This window comes from Hyalella azteca, unplaced genomic scaffold (genome assembly GCF_000764305.2).
Source record: "Hyalella azteca isolate HAZT.00-mixed unplaced genomic scaffold, Hazt_2.0.2 contig2100, whole genome shotgun sequence".
NCBI lineage: Eukaryota > Metazoa > Arthropoda > Malacostraca > Amphipoda > Hyalellidae > Hyalella > Hyalella azteca.
Window position 1 is genome coordinate 488468 of NW_025932387.1, and position 17212 is coordinate 505679.

Below are 17212 nucleotides of genomic sequence, written 5' to 3' on the forward strand. Positions count from 1 at the left end.
GACTCTTCAGGAAAATAATGTGATGATAATTTTGGTTTGCGTACTACCCTTAGTTCACTCATATTGCTTATAGGTATTTCAAATACCTTGATAGGTTAGAGAGATAGATCGAATATGAACGCAACTATAAGGATAAGCAGATTCTATCGCCACTTAATCAGTCTCAATAAAAATAATTAGTTGAAGGTTAAAATCTTCGAATCAAAGACTGCCTTAATCAAAAATGAGCAGCAGTAGCATCCAAAATTGCAAGAGAGTGCAATAGTTCTGTCATCAGCTTACAAGAGATGGAGCTAAACTGTCAGCATAATAGTGCCGACATCAAGACAGTCGGAGGATGATATGGCCTCGACACCCAAGTAGGGGTTCCTAAAGTAATATAGTTCCATTTACATCATAATTACATTATATACTACCAATAAGACCGCCATTCACTTTGCAGCGTAACTAGCTTTATAACTACGACAATGTTTATAATTCGCTTGGAAATTAACTAATTCGTAGGAACCATTTGACAAATGATATCTGTAGTGAGTAGAAACGGTTCCCAAATTAACCAGAGACGACGTTCCTTTGTTTGAGAAAATCGAATCGAGTTTTTTTGTTGGGAAGAAAATTTTGAATCGTCGGTGCACTTACACGAGACATTTAAGTTCATTTGTAGTCATTCTGTCTCTCCATAAACACAACAACACATAATATTAAAAATTCATACCGGTAGGTACCCAACATTGATATTGTACTCTTATCTCAATCGCATGAGAAGCTCAGGTCTTTCACACACGACGATCATCTCTCCTTGTCATTGTCTTTTCAATTATATTATTTATGTTTTTGCGACTCGAAAATAAATAAATTTAAAGATAAGCCAATACCATGAATAAGCAAAGCGTTACCTACAGTTTTTACATAATTACATACCTATAATCCAAATTTCATAGCCTCTTAAATAGTAATCAGAACTTCACACCTTAGGAAATCAACGCTTTACCTTCAACTCCATTGATTGTTGTTATTACTAATTTTTTTAGAAGAAAAATGGAATAAAATACATCAACAATATCAAATAATATTCAGTTCTGGAGCTCGTACTCACTTTTGCGAGCAAGAAAATATACCGAACCACGAACCAAGCAAGAAAATATGAAGATCAAGAGCTGGGCCCATACTTTCGAAAAAAGTTAAGAGAACGTAAGTACTTAGGCTCTATTTTCTTGTCTATGATTGGTGGATTTTGCCTGAAAGACCGTCAATGATTGGCTGATGAACTTACAATCTCTTAACTTTTTTTGAAAGTATGGGCCCAGGCGATTGTCAGGAGGGCGTGAGCAACTGATTTTCGGTATACGAGCTTCACCTTCTTGAACCAGTCAGGCAACTAATGTTACAAGCTAGTACAGGGTGCGGCGCGGGAACTTACTTATTTGAATTGCGCGCCACGTGGCGGCCATTAGTCCTAGGAAGGTGGCGCCATGCGCAATATGGTGCGCGGGCTATGAAGTTTTTCGTCCACTCAGTTCAGTTGCGACCATGCAGGAGGTCACCTACAAGATGTAATATTCAAGAATTAAACTTGTAAGTAAACCCAACGAAACTTTAAATGTAGCTCTTTGTAAAAAAGAAAGAATTAAAACGCTATCTTTAATACTTTTTACTTTGTGATTTTTTTAAAAGAGTAAGTTCCCACGCCGCACCCTGTACTTTGGTTTGGTAATTTGGAATACGGAACTTAAGACGTAGCAGGTTACCAGTACCGATGTATGGCGCGAAATGGACTGAGACAAACGCGCGCAATCGGAGCAGCAAATGTTCATCGACAGTCAAATTTTTCGCTCTCAATCCTACGAAAAAAGTTGAACTGGAAATTGAATCGTCGCAGCACAGTTAACATTGCTATTGTTGTTGAGTGCTTCAATAACAATCTGAGTGCTTTAATAACGCACTTTTAGCACTCAACCTAACAACCATATTAGCTTGGGCAAACAATCTTCAATCGACTAAGTGGACAAACGAAGAGCTCAAATACGGAGCTTTTCATATCAATGACGTACCTACTCTCCAATATTAAACCTAGAAACATATCTTATGTTGCTACCAGTCTATTTATACTAGTCTTTAAACTAACGTACTATTGATATGACCAGGGTTATCATTCTAGGCTCACTTCAGTTTCACATCGGCTTCAATGTAAATCACAATTAGATTCGCTGAATATTATGTATCCTACTAACCTGGCGAACATACGAGTTTCTCTCAAGTAGGTTTGCAGCTCTGATTGGATAACGAATAACAATAATTAACGAAACAAACGACCGACCGCACCTTGCAGGTATCATTGACGCTGAAGAAAATACCGTTATTCAGGGTAGTTCATATGCGCTAGCCCCCAGATTTTTCTATTTGTTCGCTGCTGCAGTGATTTTAGACGTTTTTTTAAAGACTTTTATGAACCTGCACCGCCATCTTTGAAAACGCGTTCTAATTTATATTAAAGCGAGCTTCGTGAATAAGAAAATGAAGCCCGAAAAGTACGTCTAAATAAGTACAAATTACCGTTCACAAATGACACATTTCACGGTCTTAAAATTCCTTGAATCAATTGGTATCGACAACACGACATAATCAAGAAATATTACAAATTAGGAAAAAACGATTGGATATAGAATAAAAATGAAACAAATGAACAGAGAGAGAAAAACCAAAACAGTAACACGGATATGTCAAAAGAAAAAAGCAAAGAAACAAGCAAAAGGAATCAGACCTCAAATTCAGATCGTACCACCACTTATCAGCTACGTTCTTAACAGCATGACGATGAGCTTCCATCTTCCCTCTCGCTTAAATTTTCATTTTTTATCACCGCTGGTGTCTCAGACACAGCTAGTGTCGTGTTGTGGGGATCCACATTAGAAGATGAGATAATAAAAGGCTTCAAGGCAACAATGAGCTAATAAATAAATAACATCAGATGCGTAATCAACACCCTATCATTTAGAAAAATATCAAATAAAAACTGTAGCCCATTGAGATAAACACGAGTACCGGTATCCTCTGGATAAGAGAAATACGAGTATACGTACCTATGATAGAGAATAGAATCGGATAAATGGACCATAACACTGGAAACTGATAGTGAAACGATTTCACCATTTATAGTCTTGCAACAGGGTTTTTTTTACAAAACTACACCACCACCAGCAATTTGAACGCCTCTGGTCAATTTGAACGCCTCTCTTCATCAGCGAGCCAAACTCGAGTTGGCTTCCAGTTCACCAAAGCGATGTTTGCTTGCACATATACCGTAATCAAATATGTGTTAGCTTACAGTGCGTCACACCCGTTTGCTAACAAGTAGGCACAACTGTTGGTTATAGTTTATCACAGCTGTTTATTAAAATTGGTCACAGCTGTAAGCTTGAGCTTTGCAACACCGATTTGCTGGCGCAATTTGCCACAGTTTTTTGTTTCAACGATTTGCGACACACATTTACTTATAGTCACAGCTTTTTGCTCGCACATTTTGGGACTCATATTTGCCTTCACAGCTTTTTCTCGCACAGATTGTCAATCGTCTGACATGAAATTTATTCAAATCAGAGTAAACTTGCACATTGCGTAACACATTCGAGTCTAAAACTTCTCACATATTTCTCACATAATTTATCAAGTGTAGGCACAAATCATCTGATTGAGGATATATTTCTGCACCTTTTACTGATAACACAGGTCCAGGGAAACTCGTTTCATAAAACATCCTCGGCCAAGTGAATTTTCAAACAGCAATTGCTGCTGAAGTGCATCACTTTTCATCCGAGCGACGGGAGAATCATCACAATGAGACATGAAGTAAACATAGCATCTAATAAGTTGTCAATTGTACGGGATTGTCTTAACATTTGCATTGCAAAAGAATCCATCAAATAATCCCAGAATGTTATTAATTAGTTCATAGATGTAAATTAGAAACTTATGCAAATCTTATAATCAAAACGTAATATATGCCTTATTTTCATATAAAGCAACGCCTGCCTTGGCAATGCGCTAAATAGACTTGATTCCTTCACGATGTTAGGGCGAAATTCTCAATTTTCTCATCTCTTGTATGATTCACAGAAGCCTTCGCATGAGGAAAATAACTGAGAAAAAATCTTATATTCTGAGTAGCCAGAGACCAGCAATGTTTGAAGAAGAGAACGCGCGAGTCATTGATTACTAGAATATTTCAAGCCTTTAAGATTGATCAAGTTTCAAATAATATTTGACTGAGCATCGTTGACTGAATTAATAACGATCAACTTACATAAATAAATAGGAACAGAAATTCGCACACAATAACCGTCCAGTAAGCGCCTGGCTACTATATAATGATTTTTACATGATTATTCAGAATTTACATTATTATGCTGTAAATATCAATTCATTAAGAAAAATATAAATAGTTACATGATAAAATAATATGCTAAGCACGGCACAATATTGATGTTGACTACAACACGAAGCAGCGAAAATTCTTATATATATGCATTTGAGAAATACTTGCTGAAGATCAACATATAAATAAATATAAAATCAAAGAAAACATTAACAAGTACGAGTTGATATTAAACCTATTGATATCATGAATAGATGAGTGACTCTTATTACCCATTAAATATAATTGTTGTAATTACTGAATATACAATATAGAAGATAAAAATCATGATTTTTTTGTAAAAAGTGGTTGCTGGACACTGCGTCCAATGTGTGGAGGAACGAACATGGCTATTTCAGTTCCAATGTCCATCACATACGCAAATGGAGGTGCAGAAACTTAAGATAAGATATCGGGACCTTTTAGAGGTAGTAGATGGAATGCATGAATGAATCCTAATTTGTGAAGTACTATGTCCGATTCTGAGAGAATTATGTTCTGTCGCTATTTTATGCAAATCCTAAAAACCCAAATTTACTGCATTTATGACGTTAAAAAATCGGATTGATAAATAATTTCCTACCGTTCGGATTCATAAATAATATCCTGCATTTTACGCTCAAAGTTCGGATTAATTAATAATTGGCTGCAGTTATGACACAAAAAATTTGAATTCATAAGTAGTATCTTGCATTTTACGCTCAAAGTTCGAATTCATAAATAATTGGCTGCAGTTATGATGCAAAATGTTCGGACTCATAATATCTTGCAGTTATGACGCTATAAGTTTGGCTTCACAATTGCCTGCAGTGGTAGCTAATAGGTATATTAACATCATAAATTCATCAAGAAACGTTTTCCAATGGTAGAAGAGGCTAGCACGGTCGACTTATTTACATTTAATTGTCACCGAGCAGCTACTCTCGGAAATCAAAATGGAAGAAACGCACTCTTCATAATAATTTCAAGCTCTTAAGAAAGCACAAAGCATGTTAAATAAAAATCAACTCATGGCATTAAAGCCACTATTCACAGTCCAGTTCAGGCACGAGAAGAGTAAGTTGTAAAAAAAAAAACACAGTTCAGCATGAATTTCATATCAACTTAAACATGTTCAGTACAGAAGAGGCGTTCACATTTCAACACGAACTTACAGCACAGAAAACCAATGGTTCCATAATGGCAATCCTAAAAGATATAATCCACAGCAAGACTAAGCCTGTATTCAACTGCAGTCAATTTTATAAAGGACAGAAATCATCCTGCTCTCTAAGAAGATGTTTGAGGCTCATCGTGAAGCTACGAGTGGAGGGCGCCTGGTCAGGCTCATTTGGGTGGGACGGTTGACTGTGGTAAGAATTGTAGTTGGATTTGGAGGTATGGTGTCCACCTATCACAGTCACTGATGGTGGTGACAAGGGTGACGTTATACGGTCCATTTCATCACTCGGATCGGCTATATATCCGCCGTTGATATTGGCACCACCGTTGACTCTGCTGCTGTTGGTACTGGCTCCTCCGTTGACTCTGCTGATGTTGGTACTCGCCCCTCCGTTGACTTTGGGCCCGCCATTGCTATGTGTCTCATCACTTTTTCTAGACATCCCATTATATTTGTGTCTGCCATTAGCGGTGGAGGCACCGTTGCTGTAGGCTTTGATAGGATCGCTGTGTCTAGAGTTGATGTCGTTCAGGAAGCTGCCACTCTTGACGGGGAAGCCGCCGTTCACATCCAACGAGCGCCGGTGTTCCGGAGACCGTAGCGCCTGACGACTGCCTAAGCTCGGGCGACGGCAGCTCTCGTCCACCTCCATCTGGTCCATGGTTTTGCTGCAAGGAAAACTTGTGCTTATGAATTGGCTTCTGGAAATTTGTTTAATTGAATATATGAGTAAACGAAATACGAGAAAACTTAGAGAAAAAAGAGATATCAATTTTAACTCTGATAATAATGAAAACTTTGCCACCGTACAAGTACGTATTTTTTCCAAGAAGAAAAAAAGTAATAAGCAAAGAGAGATTTGTTGAAAATGAGTATTGCACAGTAAGGTTAACATTCAATTACATAGAAAAATACCAAAAAGAAAGAATAAATAAGCAAAGTCAGAATAGTAGCAAGAAAGTTGCATTCAAATGCAAACTGTCATGACCAAAAAAAAAAAAAAAAAACACTTTATAGACAAAATTTTCGAGAGCATAATGAACATTAAATTTACCCAACGCATCGTGATTAATTTTTAGAAGCAATTTCTATATTTGGGAGCTTGCAGTGCACAAATTTTAGCAACTACACTCAAGTCAACTTGCAACTTCCGTGCCATATGTGTACTCTGTTTTAATTTCTTTTTCGTAGAACTTTGCTTTTATTTTACAACTCTAACAAAATCCTGCACGTACACGCCCTGAATCCCCAATACACAAGGGGTTGCGTCGCTATAGTCTTCAATCAACTTCATCAAGCCACGGCGAACTTCCAATCTACAGAAAGTTGATTTAAAACCATTTCACAGTTGCAATGCAACACTGACATTATTCACTTAAAAACATGACAATTTTAATTTTAGTTATCAGGGAACATTGGATGTACAATCAAACCTGAGTCATCTATACACCAAGTAAAAACGGAGGCAAGGAGACACCACACACCCACTCATGATGCATTTGCATGAAGAAAAGACACGTTTTAATCTAGGCGACATTCAGTACAATTTTAAAACACAGACTGAATCTAGCTTATTGGGCGTCAGGCCGCAAAACCATTTACGACAAATTTTTATGAACTAATATCAAAATTCAATACTTGTTCCCTACATATAAATCCATACAAAAATAAAAAAAAATTCAGCTGGCAACTGAGGGAATTTGACAGGAGTCCCATTACCGTCCAGATTACGCGTATAAAAGACACTAGTGACCTTAGTACCTATGGAGTTGGACTATCATTCCAGACTCAATATTACAAGTGAAAATGAGACAATCATTGCCGATACAAGTTGAAAAGTTTCGCAACGTCTGGATATAAACGGAAGGTCAGGAGTAGTAATTGGTAAGCCACAAACTGATATGCGCTTCAGAGATCAGAATACTACACAGTTTCTAAATGTTCACCATCAAGGCTGACCTGTGGCTCCGAGTCCACCCAGCGTGGAATACCCAAAAATATGAAGAGAATGAGAAGTAAACTCACTCCTGCCATGTATCCCAAGAAATTTGAGGATATAACACGATTCCCCCGTTTCCAGACTTCACCAACATTCGAATCAACATTTTGGGTACGGTACTCATATATTCAAAAAAAAGTTAATACAGTAAAGGTATATGTTTGTAAATATTTGCATTAAGGAAAACACTGGCTTTGGTGCCCTAGTGCACCGCTACGCAACAGTTGAACTGTTGCTGGTACGCAAGCGGCCCAGTAAGAAGGATAAATTTTTATAAGCTTTTTGACTGAACAGACATGTAAATAAGGTTCCGCGAACGTGTTAAAGGAAATATAGATTCATATGTCAAGTACGGAAAAGTTTTGATTTCTTCATCAGAGTTATTTAATGATATTGTACAAATCAAAAATTTAGTGCATGATGTGCCTGCTATTTCGACTATAACAAAACACGCAATAATTGTATTAATAATGTAACGGCCAATGCAATTTCTCTTTTTTATTAAATGGACGACTGACGAAATAAGAATGGCACATTGACAAAAATATATGGCTCACAAAAATGTCACTCTTAATCAACGCTGAAGGGTGCAATGATAGCGCTGTGTTTGTGTCACAGTTTATTGTTATTAGAGAAACATACAAGGCACAACACACGTAGCACAATTGCACTCTTCAGCCTAGTCAAGAAACATGAGCTTATATAGAACTAAGGCTGGCTGTTTCATCTCGTCTAATGATTAGTAACAGGTGAATGACAATCTTTACTTTAACTTCAAGACAAATCAGTCAAATATCTACATCTCAAATCTCCAACACACTTCTGGTTGGTTTAAAAATGGCTGTACCTTATGAAAAAATTTCGCAATATTTTTGCTGATCTTATTGTAATATTCAAAATATATAAGGTATTTCACGATGCATACTTGGATACCACGAGTAAAACACATATTGGCGTCTAATATTAACTACCGTAAACTGGGGTAACTTTGACCACTTTTTTTTCAAAAAGATGCCATTTTTTTACTAGATAAATTAAACTTAAATTGAAACATGCAAAATACAGGTCTATACTCTAGCTTCACTCACCATAAATTGCTGGCTCCTGCCTCTCATAGTTTTGATATAATTTTAAAAAAAGTGATGGTCTTTGTTACCCCAGCTCTTGGGGTTTCTTTGACCGGGTGATTAAATCAATTTTATTTTTTGGTAAAATAACTCCATGCATTGTAGTAGAACTCTTCTAGTTACATATGCAAAAGAAAAATTTTAGGAAAGTGTCATAGTTTGTAAATGGGGGATGCCGCCCTCAAATGGGCAAAATGTGACCATCTAATGGCAGCCGTGACGGGGTAACATTGACCAGTTTGGAAATTAAGTTAAAATTACCATATATAAGACTCTGTAGTCTGAAACATGAAGAAAACAACATTAATAGGTGTATCAAACATAAAATATGTTATATAGGTACCTATGGTAATTTTAACTTGATTTCCAAGCCGGTCAATGTTACCCCGTCACGGCTGCCATTAGGTGGTCAAAGTTACCTCATTGGGGGGCAGCGCCCTCCATTTGCAAACTATGACACTTTCCTAAAATTTGTCTTTTGCATATGTAACTAGAAGAGTTCTACTACAATGCATTAAACCTGGAGTTATTTTACCAAAAAATAAAAAAAATTGTAGGGGGTACTCCGACAGGCTTTAAATAATAGCTCTTTTTCGTGGGTCACATTTCTAATTTTTTAACCTATTAGATATGCAAACTTTTTAAATCTTTCTATTGTGTTACGTAGCCTCAGTATTAGGCCTTTAATGCCCATTAACAAAATTTTTCTATGTCAAATAGTTTTTGAGTTTTGGGGGTTTTTGTTAAAAAAACCAAAAGTGGTCAAAGTTACCCCGGGAGTCAAAGTTACCCCAGTTTACGGTACACAATTTTGCAAGGAAACTAACAATAATAATTCAGGTCGGAATTGTGTCATCCACATTGGTCCTCTTGGGCGCAAATAAGTAAAATTTGTTTTGCACAAAAACATAAACTTCAGATACTGCCAGAATATTCCCTAGGCAATGCCTTAAATTGGTCTTAGATCTGAAATTAGTGTGATTTTCCATACTTCCATAACTATCGAGACCTGAATCCGAAATAGACAAATTTACATTTAGTGCAACCTCACCTAATTAAAAATGATAGGTTAACAATTGGTGTTTGTTTCACGCTACCTGTCATTGATTAGTGCCAATTAGTATTCATATCGTAATATTTCTTTTTTAAAAATACGGTAAAAATATTTTACATTAAAATTGGTACATTCCAATTAGCTGCTAACTAGCCACCCGCTGCTGCAGAGTATAACTAAACACTCTGTTAAGACTAACACATATTATATTAAGTACAAGTCATTAGGGTCAACATTGGTTCAAACTTATAAGACAAATTATTCTAAGTTCCTCACTAATACATCGAGTTTTTGTTAGTAGCTGCACAATGCTTAGTACAACATAGCTTATAGTGATACTACCTACATTTAAATCCTGAAATATTGACATATGTAGCTGGTTAATTCAATAAGAATATTGAACATGATAAGCACTTTGGATATAGGTACAAATCTCATTAGTATACATTTGATATACAACACTCATTAGTATACCTATTTGATATGAACCACGTGGCAACAATCATGTGACAGACAGGCGCTATTTTCAATTACAATTTGTATTGACGAAATTATTCTGGAAAATCACAATTAATGATTGTGTCACACTTCAGTCTTGTTGTAAATTGCTGAACCTCTGTTCTGCCGTCCATGCCAGTGTTTGTAACGTGAAAATATGAAGCATCCAATTGACATCTTAGCATGTTGAAAGTTCAATACAAATATAGGTATTTAATTGTAATGTCATTACCTTACATATTATCAATTAATGGCTTTGGTTGTAAGCAACAAGTTGCATAAAAGAGTAGCTGTTAAATTGGTGGGCACATAATGGGATACTAGTTAATCTATTAGAGGATACAAATTTTGAAACTTTGTATATAAATTAAAAATTGCAAGCCTCAGAACTCAAGTCTCCGCTTGTCATTAGAAACTACCCGGATTACAAACAGTTTTTAATGGGAAGGTCAATTGAGATTTTAAAAGCGTTAACCTTTTTCTCTATTAATAAGGCATAATTATTTGTCTTTCTGATCATCATTACAGTGTTTTTATTTAACGCCATTGAGTTCAATGCAGTGGTGACATGTCGCAAGTGTCATTTTTAACAAAGAATATAAAAATAGTGTTTCCAAACAACTCACAGCTAATGAGATTCAGTTTCCAAAACTGGAGAGATGTAAATATGAGCATGGAAGACTTATGATATCCAAACTCCAATCACTTTTTAAAAATCAACTATTTTTACGAATACAAGAAACAAGTCACAACTTAAAGATAAATCAAAGGCAGAACATGACCAGGTGACATAAATTTTGAGAAATCTTCACCTCATTCCACAAACCCATATACCATCCTTACGATTCCCGTTGGTAACTTGTATCCAGAGTTTGCCCAGACTCACCAACCCTTTACCATGCTGTAAGCAACCTCTTTTAAGGGCAACTAAGCCCCCCTTACCAGTAACAAACGAGAAATTAGCTGAGCTTTACAGTGTTCAAACCAACGGCAAGCTTCTCTTGTCCCGGTGTCACCATCACTACGCATTCAGTGGCACTTAACACTGCACTACAGCGGCTCTTAACACTGTGCAAAAGTAGCACTTAATGCTGCGCATACGTACAATGAGTACTGTAGCTAACACAACTCCACTTAGGTGCTTCAGCATGACAAGAATCTTGCCTATCCTGGATACAGGGCCAAAAAACAACGGAACACAAGTGATGAACTCGGAGAAAACAAAATAAGACCAACAGTAGGCAGAGTGCTGCCAGAGGGAATGTTCCAGGACCAGCGCCTACATGTCAATAATAGGGAGGGAAATTCATGAGAGCTAAGAATAGAAGGGTGAATCTGAAGCCTCCAGGTCAGGTGAAGGGTAATGTGCTTTGAGGCTGAGGAGGTTTTTTAAATATTAATTTCTTGCAGGGTTCTAATGCAGTTTTGACAAGAAAACTATGATGAGAAAGTTTACGTATAGCTTAATGAACTATACAAATTTACATAAATAGATATATTTGACCAGATTTTCTGAACCAGAAATAGAAATATACGACTGTATTTTTATTTTAAAATAAAAATTTGTAAGAAGAAAAGCACACTTTTCCAACTTCAAGATGTAGAGAAATAATTAACCTTGAAACGTTCAAAATATGGCACATGAAATTGTTTCTTCTTTCTGAATAAATTCCAGAAAGGAAACCACATACGTATCATTTGAGAAATTAAACCACAAATTTAGAAAACATACAAAGAAGATAATTAGTTGTGAAGTCTTAGAGTGTCTCAACAAGTTGATAAATGCTAGATGAAGAAGAGTGTTAGGAGCTGCATATTCATTAACTAGTAGACAAGTCTTAACAAATTTATTTGTAGCTAAAAAGTAAGATGTCAAAGATATATCAACTAGTACCTACTGATAAAAAAACAGATAAAATCAAATCTTAAACTTTTCATTTCTAAAGAAGTGATCGGATACCAAGCTCCAATTTCATCCAAAAAATATTGTAATGGTCTGCAAGAAACATCAGTCACATAAGAGATGAGAATCAAATTACTTCTTCATTACTCAGAAAAAATTTTTTTGGGGGGTAAATGAATAACATATTCATCTGCAATGCCGGAACCTAACAAAAGAAACGAGAACAAATACATAAGAGATGAGAATCAAATTACTTCATCATTACTAAAAAAAAAATTTTTTGGGGGGTAAGTGAATAACATATTCACCTGCAATTACGGTATGGAACCGAACAAAAGAAACGAGAAGAAATTTCCGAACTAATTTCACTCACTACCGTATACTAAAAAAAATTTTTTGGGGGGGGTAAATAAATAAGATATTCATCTGCAATGATAGAACCCAACAAAACAAACAAGAACAAATTTCCAAACAAATTTCACTCACTATTTTTGTGCATCAAATTTTTGAATGGACGACTTCATGGAGGCGATGTTGCTGTCTATCTTGGAGAGGAAGTCTTTAGGGAGTGTGTCCGAGTAATCCCGAGTTGGGGATGTGGGTGTGGAGGGGGTGACGTCCTGGGGAAGGGGGGAGGAGGCTAGGGAAGAGGGACCAGTGCTGCTGCAGCTCTCGGAACCAACATCCAGACTAAATTCTCTGGAAAACAAAGTGTGTTTATAATGCTATTTTTTTTAATGTCATCAGACTTGAGACAATAAAGACACAAGTTTAGAAAAAATTCTATTCTTACTTTTTAAAAGCGTATATATAGATAAAATTTTAAGGACCTCTACATATGGCAACCAGAGCATTTAGATTTGTAACACCAAAAGGTTTAGGGGCATACAAATTTAATAACAATAGATCATTTATATACCTAAGTCACATAAAACTATACCTATACTGGTAAGTCCTGCAAAAAAAAATCCTTGAAAGATGTGAGCATGATGATCTACCTACACAAACTTCTGGAATAATGAAAACATTATTGTAAAATCAAATATGATTCTATATTGCCTATATACCGGTATGAGCAACAACAACTTCAAAAGCTGCACAAATAAATGTAACTAGCCTAAATTGTGTACCGTATGCTATTCAAACTTTTGTGATTTCCTAGAGAAGCTGTAGGGACAAACCAGTTCCGCCACTTGCAGTTTTACCAAATAAGCAACAGGTAGTATGTAATGTTCATTAATTCTTCAGTACCAATAGAACATGCAAATGTGACACTAACCTGCCACCATTACTGGTATTTGAAGAGACAGAGAGGCATGGATCAGAGTAGATATCATAAATTTCTTTTGTGACAGGGACTTCAAGGAAGTCATGAAGAAACATAGATTCACTTGACCACAATTTGTTGTGCTGCTTCACACACTCCATCTGTAATAAAAATTAAGTTGACATTAACCTCTTCCTTTTATGGCAGTCTTGGTTAAGGGTTTGGAACACTTACAACATACTGGAACACTTAACCAACCATTATACTTAGACTGGTAGTAAGTTCTTGATGTAGAGAGATAAAAGACTGAAGACAGATTCTGAAAAAAAGATGTTCAATACAATAGACAAATTTGAGTCTGTACTATCAATCATCTGAAATAATGTTTCAAATCATTCTAAACTAACTTCTCAGTAATTGAAAATGTTCCATCAAACAGGGTAATAAGGGACAATTTTGAGCATTTTTGTTTATAACTTCTTGCTTCTTCTCTTCTTTCAAAGGTCTTTGCAAGGGCTATTGCACGACATCTCCAAAAAATTCCATATGCTATTCATAAGGTGCCAGATGCAAAAGAAAAGCATCCTGGGAACTGGGTAATTTTGGACACTTGATATACAACTTAATTTCAAAATATTCAAAGTACCGTCAACCGGGGCTACTCGGGACGGGGGGGGTAACTCCAAACAGTCCTCCGACACGGCGTAAAACTGTTTTAGTAGCAAAACTAATTGGAATATTGCAAAACTAGATTTAGTGGCATAAACGTCGACATTTTTCCTATCTATGTAGTACGTATAAATGAAGTTCAAAAATACTACATTCACTAGCTTTGGAAAATTCCTGAAAAAAATGGTAAAAAATGATATTTTGAAAAGTTACCTACTTCTGCTAAGGTCTGTAGTAAAAAAATATGCACCGTATTAACACGTTGGCCGCGATTGCTGATTTGGCCCGAATGCCGTACGGGCGATAGGTTCAAACTTGAATATCTTCAGTTACCCGGCAGATAGCAAGGAGAAAAGTTGTGTGCAGCTCTGCAGAGGTATGTTCTGTCATCGTATCACGTAAAATTCGTGGCCGCATTTGGTGCACATCGCTCAGGGTTGAAATTCGTCATTATTCCAGGCGATGTGTACCAAATAAAGCCATGCCTGTTGTGGCTCATATTGGTTCATGCCGCCTATCGTAATCACTTCTAATACTGTGGGCAATGCGTACCAAGCAAAGACATGCATCTATGGCTCATATTGCGGAAAAAACGCCTAAAGTTATCACTTTTATCACTGAGTGATGCGCGCAAGAAATCTACATTAGTTTTGAGTCATAATTGCACACATTATGACTACCGGTATCTCTTAGCTTTTTGTGAACGATGTATATTACGCATGGAAATTCCTATGGAATGAGATTGGTGTCCAGGTTTTCATAATCCTGAATAAAACTGAGGGTATTTACATTGTTAGTTCAGTTATATTTACCTTATAGAGATCATTCATCGTATATAGGTATTGTCTTGAGCTTCTGTTACAAGCAGCATTTCAGAGAAAGAGTAAAATCAGGATGTATATCTCAAATTATCGAGTGGGACAGAGGACAGCCCAATGTCATTGAACCAACTAGAACTAAAGCCAGGATGCGCTGCCATGAATGCTACAACATGCTCTCAGCACATGAGGGAAGCGCCGTAGCAAAGGTGAAACTCAAAGGATAAAAAAATACATTGGTGACTGTGAAGGAAAGTCATACATGTGCAATAATTGTTCTTCAATCAGGTATGAAATATAATGATGTTGGCAACACCCAATTTTGTAGTTTCAGATCAATAAGAAAATATTTTATTTCATTTTCATACAAAGATAGATATATATTGCTTTCATCAATGGACACAAATTTCGTAATTTTTGTATTACTTGCATTTGAAAATAAAACTATTTCTCTAAGCAGTAGTTGACTTCGAAGCATTCCCTAACATGCCTATTGAATTGTATCATTGAAATTTTAAATTTGAAAGAGTAATAATATTTTATAAAAATATGTATTTTTCATATGAATGTACCACATGTGTACACATCGCGATTCTGAGAAGTACAGCGTGTACATATATGGCGCACATCGCGGCCAACGTGTTAAAAAAATTTTACTTGCATAAAAGTTGCACCCAGGTGTCGGCTTGAAAAATTAATTGACAGATTTTGCCTATCTCATTCCAAAAAAATGGCGGTCATTTCCACACGGCGGGGCTACTCGGGACACCACCCCGGGGCTATTCAGGACACCCCCAAAAGCGCATTTACAGTAGAACCTCAGTACAGTTAGCAAAGGCTCCAGTTAAGAAAAAAATTGATTAAAAACAAAGAATATTGATTACATTTACCTTGCTGAGCAAAAAAAAGTTCACTTATCAAAAAATTAGTGCATCATCGGTCATCACAAAATTGTGCATAGAATGTCATATTTAGAATTGTGCACCAGGCATCATAGAATGAAAAGTAATTGACCTAAACTATGATTTATTTCTCCAAAATATATGATGGTTGTCACTAAAACATTCCTTTCTTTTTCAGGTATGTTTTTCACGGTCTTTTTTTTATAGTAAATTCACTTAACCCAAATAAAATGGCGCATAAACTAGCACTATTGTGCTAGCCATGTCCAATTGTCCATCTGTCTGTCTAGATTTATCAAACTGACGATGGAGCTGGTCTCCGAAACGTTTTAAAAAGAGATATGCTCAATTTTTGTGGTGTTTTCTTTGCTTTTAAATTTCTAACATAAGATAAATCATGAATCAATCACTTGTTGATGTTCAATGTTAATCACCACTCTGCAGACTGCACTAACATTCAACAATAATGTTTAGCACTTGCCAATGAAGCTTAAAGCAAAACAAGTAGGCCTACAGAGTGGTGATTTACATTAATCTCCTAATTCAATTCCAACTTCTAGTTCTAGGCTAAGTACCTACCTAGTAACCTATATGAGGCTATATCTCCAAATTCAATATACTTACAGTAACGCCATATCTCAATGCAATTCCTTGCAACGTATCCTGTTTTGACACTTTATGTCTAACAATATGTTCAGGTTTTTTCATATTGACTGTCGTGCTCCCGTAACGTCTGTGAGAGTTGGTTCTTGCAGAGCCTAAAAGTCCCTTTTCTTCGTTGCTAGAAGTCGCCATCATAGGCGCCATAGTTGTTTTGATCACAAGACCAAAAACTTCGCCCAATAAGGTATCGAACTGTTTACAAGCGAATGTGATTTCCGGCAATCAACACAAGAACCTTTTTTAGTGACTCATTCGTCATATTATATAAAATTAGCTAATATAATCAAACAAAAAATGTATTCAAGTAAATTAGAATGTTTTTTAAATTATAATTTGAGCGGATCGATGACGAGCTCCAAATTATGGATATGGATGAGAATGAAGTTCTTTTACTCAATTTCGATCGGAATCAAGCGAATGAATTTCGGCAGTAATTATTTTTGTTTTCAATTACCACAATGCTGTTTATTGTGTGCTATGGTAGGTGAAAAAACAGCCTTTCGAAAGTCGTTTCTGATCAAAACCACTCAATTGATTTAATATCAGCAATAGAAAATCCCTGAAACTTATTGTAAAAAATAACATCGACAATAGTATCGGATTTATCCGATGAACTGCTGAGCGGAACCGATCCAGCCATAAAGAAATTATAACCTATTCAATGTACAACTGGGCAAGGCCCAGTGGTTACAGTTCAGAGTACCAAAGATTGGAGCAGAGAGGCGCGGGTTCGATCCCA

General features: G+C 36.2%; 1 protein-coding gene across 1 annotated transcript; it reads right to left on the minus strand.

Annotated features, from left to right (window-relative positions):
- Nucleotides 1–5542: 5542 nt before the first annotated feature.
- On the minus strand, nt 5543–16675 carry LOC108675250. Its single transcript, XM_018163243.2, has 4 exons — nt 16435–16675; nt 13434–13582; nt 12641–12853; nt 5543–6241 (listed from the first exon to the last, which is right to left on the minus strand). The coding sequence occupies exons 1-4, from the start codon at nt 16615–16617 to the stop codon at nt 5653–5655; spliced, it is 1134 nt and encodes a 377-aa protein (XP_018018732.1). The 5' UTR covers nt 16618–16675; the 3' UTR covers nt 5543–5652.
- Nucleotides 16676–17212: the final 537 nt, after the last annotated feature.

Coding starts and splice junctions, on each gene's coding strand:
- LOC108675250 (XM_018163243.2), bottom strand. CDS start 16,617: ATGGCGCCTATGATGGCGACTTCTAGCAACGAAGAAAAGGGACTTTTA. Junction 12,854..13,433: donor AATACCAGTAATGGTGGCAG/GTTAGTGTCACA, acceptor TTTGTTTTCCAG/AGAATTTAGTCTGGATGTTG. Junction 6,242..12,640: donor AAATTTGATGCACAAAAATA/GTGAGTGAAATT, acceptor TTTTCCTTGCAG/CAAAACCATGGACCAGATGG.